This window comes from Mirounga leonina, unplaced genomic scaffold (assembly GCF_011800145.1).
Source record: "Mirounga leonina isolate KUSES-001 unplaced genomic scaffold, KU_Mleo_1.0 Mir_168, whole genome shotgun sequence".
Classification (NCBI taxonomy): domain Eukaryota; kingdom Metazoa; phylum Chordata; class Mammalia; order Carnivora; family Phocidae; genus Mirounga; species Mirounga leonina.
In genome coordinates this window covers 62,590,808-62,599,040 of record NW_023270426.1, presented here as the reverse complement: position 1 = coordinate 62,599,040, position 8,233 = coordinate 62,590,808, and the positions used below count along the sequence as shown (strand labels likewise).

The window sequence follows — 8,233 nt, the reverse complement described above, 5'->3', positions numbered from 1 at the left end:
TGATTTTACTCATTGAAATATCTGAATGTGTACAATGCGCACACACACACATATATATACACATATACATATATACACACACACATCCCCAAGCAGTGCATTTTCATTGTGATGGAGTTAAGTTTAACTATTACTCTTAATACAAACAGAAACATAGCTTACCATTTAGGGTTAACATTGAAAATGTAGCTACATTGGTTTTAGGAATATCTTATCATTATGCTTTCTTCCTTTTTTCCCCTTTTCATATCCTCTTTTCTCTTGAAGAATAAAATGGTTTCATGTAGACATTTTAGGGATTTGTACTTAATTCTGATTTGGAATTTTTTATTGAATGGAAATATCTTAAAATGAAAGGTGACTCATAGGTATAGCACTGTACCTAGCACAGTGCTTGGTTAATAGTAGATGCTTATTAAATATTCATTGTATGAAATCAGTTTTTAACAAATTATTGACTCATTGAATACTTGGGATCCTTCTTTATGTCGTCATGCTTGCAAGTGGACTCTAGAACCACAAGCAAAGTACTCATATATGTTCTTGAAAAAACAACAAAAATATTTTAAACATGCTGTTTTAATTGGAGTAAAAAAGAAAGAGAAAGGTGACATATTTGAAGATAAAATGATTAATGTACCATAGATTTTAAGAGTAATTTAAAAACGTAAGCATATGTTTGCATGGTATATGATTGGGTCAAAGGGATAATGTTTTAAAAGACCTTGAACTACGATATTTACACAGTTTTATAATGGATTTTAGTGGAAAGCTAAGAGACTATTGGACTTTCATTTTGCCCTCTATAGCATAAGGGCATAACTTTCATGAAGAACAGTAAATTTCATAAGATAAATTTGTCCATCCAACTCTGCTTGGGACCATGTAATGGGGATGTGTGTTTGTGAGATTCCCTATATCGACTTAGGGATTTTGATCTGTCATAGACAGGCAACAGTTGTAACTTGTTATTTCTTTTTACTGTAACGTGTAAACGTGTGGGTGTATGTTTGTGGGGGTTTTTTATGAGAATGAAAAGCAAAGAATATAAAAGATTTCATAATGCTGTATTATTAAATCATATTTATGTCCTTGATAATGAATCGTAAATGTTTTTTATGATGATAATGTAAGTTTATGGGATGCTTTAATAAATAAAATATTGGTGATCAGAAGAAAAAATTGTGGTGTTTAAGCATCACAATGTTCTAAAATCTAGGAAAAGTTAGAAACAGAACAGGCGATAATATAGGTAAGTGCAAAGTGAATGTTTCAAAATAAATAGTACTTGGATGACCTGGGATGTCAGAACCAGAGACAAGGGTATATGTTTGTCAATATATCCTTCATGTTTTACAGACTCCTAAGGGAACAAGGGAAGATACAATTTCACCTTTTCTGTGCCAAAACATTTTAATTATATCTTCTTCCAACTATAGCGGTTCAGTAACCAAGGAGCTGACATTGATGCATGTGTTGATAAAGCTGCAAACATTCAAAATGAGATTAACAAAGATTTCGAGCAAAGGGTGACAGCTAATTTTGCACAGTATTCTGCATCTGATTCAGGCCAGCATAATAATAGAATATTTTATAACTGTTTTGTTATTCAAAAGGACTTTTATGATGTGTTTATATTTGTGGATATCTTTGTATCATACTTAAAAATTGTCTATCCTGTGGCTAAAACTATTTGCACATCTATGTTGTAATTCAGAGACATTATTAAAGGAAAAAAAACCCTCTTATTATAAGTTGCAGTGTTTTTTTTGTGTTGTTGTTGTTTTTTTTTTTGTAATCATACTTTATCTTTGGAACTCTTTGCCTTTACCTTAATTTATCTTGAGCACACTAGCTGGAGAAGGTATAGAGATGCTAAACATATATTTTCTAATGTTGCTTAGTATGCACTAGTAAAATGGCCAGGAAAAGTTATATTCATCTTATTTAATTAATAAAACTGTAGTTTCTTTATGTTCTTGAGCTCCTTTGAGCACATTTCAGTGTATTTCTTTTCTCTTCTATTCTCTACTTGAAGGCAGCTGACAGTCTTCTTTCACTTTTCTTTTTGTTTGTGAAATTTTCTTTCTTTTTTTTTTTTTTATCCACTCACTTCTCCATCTGCTTTCACTTTTGTTTGCTTGGGCCGTCTCTCATCCCAACTTGATAATGAGGAATGCAGTGTGACCCTGACCTCTATCAGCCCATGCATGACCTTCTGACTCTACCATATAACCTTTGACCTTCTCTTTGACAGCTTGATTAATTACCCTGTGTTATGATTTATGAGTAAGTGCTATGTAAAAATAATAGACAACAGGTGGTCCTCTGAAAACTTTTTGTGGCATGCTTTCTTTTACTGACTAACTTGATGAGCTATTTGAAGTTGGAAACTTACTGGAATAATCTATGTTGGTCTATATTATGGCATTTTTGTACCATGGAACACGACATTAGAATTTAGGGAGCAACAAGGTAAAGAAAGCATGGTTGTGACAAACATTTTATAAAATATTAGCAGGGTGCTGTTACTTAAGTGCACATTGGGAGGAAGCACAAAACGGAGTCAAGTGACATTTTAGGCGTTTCAGTCCCAGGTCACGTCTTGAGAAAATTGCTGAAATAATGGAGGGGGCATTTTTCAAGCAGAGCTGCAGCTCCAACAGCTCTGTTTACTTTAACGCTTCACTAGTGACTTCTGATTGGTTGTCATGACCTCATCTCACTGTTGCACCTAGAATGTTGCAACAGTGACATAGACATACCCTTTTTGGGAAAAAGATGAGAATAAATACAACATACATCTTTCAGAAAAGATGAATGGACAGTGGTTTGTCCATTTTAACCATGGGTATATGTAGTTTATATGTAGGTAAAATGCTTTGGGTTTCATTTCCCTTGAGGATGAGCACCTTTCTTCTTTCAAACCAAGCAGATAGAATGCTGAACTTGGAAAATATGATTGATCAATCTGTGTAAAATGATCTTTACAGAGCTTTGCCTGAAGACCAAAACAGAGAGTTCCATAGGTCAGAGGATTCTACTCTGGCCCCTGACCTCTTTGGTCACATGTGACTTACAGTATTGGCAGGTTAATATGCAGAGCTGAGTATTTTCACCTGATTTTTTTATTTAGCCAACCATAGGAGATTGGAAAAGATGTAGAATTTTCCCTATTTTCTATTTTCCTTGTAAGTGGTAACTAATAGGCAAATTAACTTGGATAAATCTTCAGTTTCAGCAAGATTTTGTTGGGATCAAAATACATTCTGGCTTTGGTCAGACATGGAAACGTTTTATCTATCTGTAGAATCTTCTTGACAAGTACATTTCTATACTGATTTAATTTCTTAAGCAAGGTTTCCTCTTTGGTTCTTGTGTTTGGCATCACCTGTCTGTTTTAGACCTCTGACCTAAGCCATCATTTGTTGATTGAATGATAAATGAATGATTATTTATTAGTAAGTGCATCTATAGACTTAAAAGTAAAGGAGGCCTGCAGGCCTGTGCTTCTATGTAAATCACAGCAAGCCCTTGTGCTGAATAAACTGTATGTCTAGCAATAAAATTTTGAGGGTTTCTGATTAAGATTCCATGGTTTGTTTAGGCCTTATAAACACACTTCTGAAAATGAAACTACAGTTATAGCTACAAAGGATAGAAAATGGAATGAGATAAATGGAAAAGATTATCCTCTTGATCACTTTCTTGATCTTCTACTAGACTGTGCACTCAAACCTAATAGTTAATTAACAACTTTATATATACTTTGTCTCTTCAAATGTTGGATATTAGAATTGATTTGGGTAAATCATTAATCAGGATGCCAGAAGTTTTATTTATTTAGTTGTAGAATGTTAGATAATCAGTTTGATCATTTTGTCTTGTTAAAGATAACAGAAGTTTCCATGTATGTTTGAAATGACCTGCCTTTTCATCTTATGAGAAATTTAGCATGAATAATTAAATATAAAAATAATACTTCAATATAAAACGTTTAAGGTTGTAAGCATTAGTTATGGAGGCCTCATTAGAGTGGCAATGCACGGTTCTTTTATGATATTATGTCTTATGCCTGGTTTTACAGAGTTTTGTAAAACTTTATGGGTACATTTGTGATAGGTCAAACTAGGATCTCTTTTTATTTATTTCTTTGTGTATAGATTGAGTTATTGGGAATAGAGAGAATTTTTAAAATGACATTTATTATGATTTTTTAAGATATAAATTGATACTGCATTTACAATGGCTAAATTTAGCTATTGATATGCTATCTGCCTTGTTTTGCTTTGACTATTTACTTTGATAACCTGGTTTCCATGTATTAATGTTGACATGGCAAAAATCTTTTTAGCTTTAATGTATAAAGAAATTTTTGGACAAATTTATATGTGACAGAGGAAAGGAGGAGAAGACAAAGTTTTACTAGTACCTGTGGTTAGAGCATGTAAGTGGGATAGTTAACTATATTTTGTTTCTCCAGTTTTCTCTTCCTCATTATAAAATGGTTATTAATGGTCTCTGTGAATATCGCATTAATTAATTTATCAGGAAAATTTTAATTGAAAAATATAAGTTTTTCACAGAATGGTAATTGAATTTGTAACAAAGACATTTATTAAAATTAGCTCTCATTTCTGCAGAAAATGTTCCTGAATATTTCTTGATTGTTATTCCATTAATTAAATTGGCAGTATGAAATATCTAAATGATAAAATATTTTCTAAATAATTCAGGTGTTTAAAGAGCAGCATTCATTGTTGAAATCTAAATGCTAAAAATTCTTTAATTGATTTATATACTAGTGATTTAAAAATAGAATCATTTTTCATCAGTTGATGCTTCGGTGAAAAATTGACATTGTGTCTTTATAAAATTGGACAAATGAGTCATGTAATTTTCAGTTACATAATCAATAACTTAGACAAATACTACTTCTTTGATGATTTATGTGTGTCTGTTTTTTATACTTATTTAGATCGGACACATCAAATTTCAGTCCATTTAAAATCAAGTAGGCGCAGTAATTTTTTAATCAATGATTTCCAAAAATTGAAGTAAAAACTTCTGCTCAAATAAATGTGGTATTATGAAAATATTGTATCTAGTGATTAAGTTAAAAATTAAGGGGAAAGTTTTATAATTCTAGTGACTGTAAATTTTATCTAAAGAGTTTACCTTTATTTGGAATTCATTCATGGTGCAAAGGTGGTGCTCACGTTCTGTCAATTTATTAAAGTCCCACTTTGTTACATTGAGTTTGATGTTTTTCATATTATCATTAAAATGTAGCATATCACTACTTTCATCTCTAAAAATTCTAAGATTCTATTTTGGGTTTGCTACTTCTAACTCATATGTGAGTATGAGAGACTGTGTGCATGTGCGTGCGTGTGTGTGTGTGTGTGTGTGTTTAAAGTTCAACTCACTCAGGGAAGGCAGGGAAGAAACATGACAGGAGACCACTTACTCACGGTACAGAATCTAGTAAGGAGGCAATTTTCTTTTTGGCCTATGGTGACCTTTTTTGACTATGTTCCTTACACCAGAGACAGTGTATGAATGCCTCTATTTCACCCTGTTTAGCAGAGTGCAACAGTGTTCTTTAACTTACTTTTGGTGGGAGGAGAAGTTATAGCTGAAATTTGAGAAGGGCGTGAAAAGTTGTAAGAGGCGCAAGGAAGAGGGGTAGGAACTTCCTTCAAATGTGATTTTAATAACTAGTCAAGTGTGTCCAACTGTAGAAAATCACCAAGTGACAATCTGTCTACCTGACAGTGATCACAATGAATTACAAGACTTTTGAATAGCTATACAGATTAGAATAAAGCACGACCAAATAAAATATCTTTTGTTGGTAAAACTTTGACTTACCAGCTAAGATACTTAAAAAGAGAAACAAGAAAAACCCTTTATCTTGTGCTTTGATGTAGAACGTTTAAATTTGTAAAATATTTTATAACTTCTCATAAAATAGGTATTTATTTAAAAGTTTTATTTGAACATGTATTAAAGAATATGTGGTATTTTGTTAATCAGTTTGGTATGTATTATATAGTTTTCATGTGTGCAAGACAACTATATCTTAATTAACAGTACTATCACTAAAATCACAACTTTAATGAACTTCACAATCTGCAAACCATATTATGGTTTTAGACAATAATATCAACTGGAGGAAAAAATTGAAAAATCCCATTGAAGTTTTTATGTAGATTGTGAAATCGACCATTAAACCAACTATGTGCAGCAGTGTAGCATATTTAAAAATAAGATAATTGTCAGTGCTAACATTACTCTATTATTACTGCCATCACTTTTTTAAAAAATCATCTTCTTATGGTTGGTTTGGCAAAAAACAAATTTTAAACTTGAAGTAGTTCTACACTTACAGTTTTGGAAAAAGTATATACTTTTCTTTTTCAGTAAGGGTGAGATTTTTCAAGCTTTATTTTCCATAGCTCTTACATGTTTTTATTGTAATATAATACATTTTTAAAATATGATCTTACAGGATTTTACAAGGCAAAATTGGGACACCCACAGTACAGAAGTGAATAGAAAATATAAGATATTAATAGCTTCACAAATTTATGTTGCACATGCTTGTCAGTGGAAATTGTTTATTCTTCTCTACTTTCTCGTGGTTTGATTATTCCATCAGTTATAACTTAATATAAATACCAAAAGTTTTCCTAATTATAACCATAGAAATGTTTGCCTTGCTAGAATTGTCAGACAGGAAAATATATCTTTAAAACTTTAGAGAAGGTATAATAGCTCAGTAAGCTGTATTTTAGACTTTGGGACTTGTTTTCTGATACTGGTCCCTAATAAAGAGAAATTTTTATGGTGGTTAAAAATGAAAGAAATTTTAGGATTAAATAATTGCTTGCATGCATTGTAGTAGGATATTATTTTGTTTTATGATTGTGTGGCCTCCGGAAAGAAGAGAGGTGGAAAAATACAAGGTGCACAGGTAGACATTATATGTTTCTGATATTACAGATATGTAAATCTGTAGAATGTTAGGTCACATTTATTCCTTAATTGCTTATACGTTCTTGAATTCAAATAAATAAAAAATGCTCATTAAAGTGCAATTGTAAAAGAAAGAGAATCCAACAAAATAGGTTGTGAAATTTTAACTTCAGCTTCAAGGAGGCTATTTTCTCAAAATAGGTATTTAAATATTAATGTGGTTTGAAAGTGTACTTGTTATTTGATAATTTATTTCAATTATTTGGGGGGTTTTGAGAGATCTGAAGTCCTTTTTAAAAAATATAACCTTCGTAATCTTTATGTTACAATTTGGTCTTTTTATTCTTACAAATAATCTGTTTATTTACAAATAGGCAAACAATTTAAATAACTTTTTGTTGGAAAAAGTAGAACTATAGTCTTTTATAAAGAAATACTTTAGTGAATATGCAACTATATTAAATGACTTACTTTGAAATTTTACAGATTTTTTATGAATTGAGATGGTTTCTAAGGTTAAATTATGCTGCCTTCTTTGCTTTCAAAACAGGAAGGATATGGAGTAATAGTACTGAATCCCAATGAAAACTATATTGAAGTAGAAAAGCCAAAGATCCATGTACAGTCATCTTCTGATAGTTCAGATGAACCAGCAGAAAAACGGGAAAGAAAAGATAAAGTCTCTAAAGAAACAAAGAAGCGACGTGATTTCTATGAAAAGTATCGTAACCCCCAAAGAGAAAAAGAGATGATGCAGCTGTATATCAGAGTAAGTAATAAGATTATTACTTTCCTTCATTATTTCTTTTACTTTATTTGTATTTTATTTCACATATATTATTTTTTTAAAAAAACTTAATTCTTTAATTTTCAACCATTCATATCCCATGGTTGTTACTTGGATGAAATGTTTTGTTTTTTTATTAAATTACAAAACACGTCATTCTTATTTCAGTGCGATATTTTACTTAAGTTTCAAAAGCGATTAATAATGCACCATACAAAACATCAGTCTTCATCTTGGGTGGTAATGGTTTTAATACATTCTTTTTCTATGAGCAACCATCCATCCACGGTGTTTCAGCTTAACTTCTGAAGGCAGATGGAGGGAGGAAGAGTAATTAATATCTTAATAAATATTTAAACTAGAATAGTTTAGGGCTAGTGTAATGAGGGAACTCTCTCCTTTGCTCTTTTCTTACCCACTGAACCTTTGCACTTTGTAATGCTAGCAGCATGCGATCGTTATAGC

The 8,233-nt window shown here is 31.4% G+C and overlaps 1 protein-coding gene across 10 annotated transcripts in view; it reads left to right on the top strand.

Moving 5' to 3' along the window:
* Positions 1-8,233, top strand: part of FAM172A (family with sequence similarity 172 member A) — a 411,264-nt gene that overhangs the window by 161,597 nt on the left and 241,434 nt on the right. For all 10 annotated transcript variants that reach the window (XM_035014862.1, XM_035014855.1, XM_035014863.1 and 7 more), the window contains one exon: positions 7,532-7,750. In XM_035014862.1, coding sequence (XP_034870753.1) covers positions 7,532-7,750 — 219 coding nt within the window. The remainder of the gene's footprint in view (positions 1-7,531; positions 7,751-8,233) is intronic.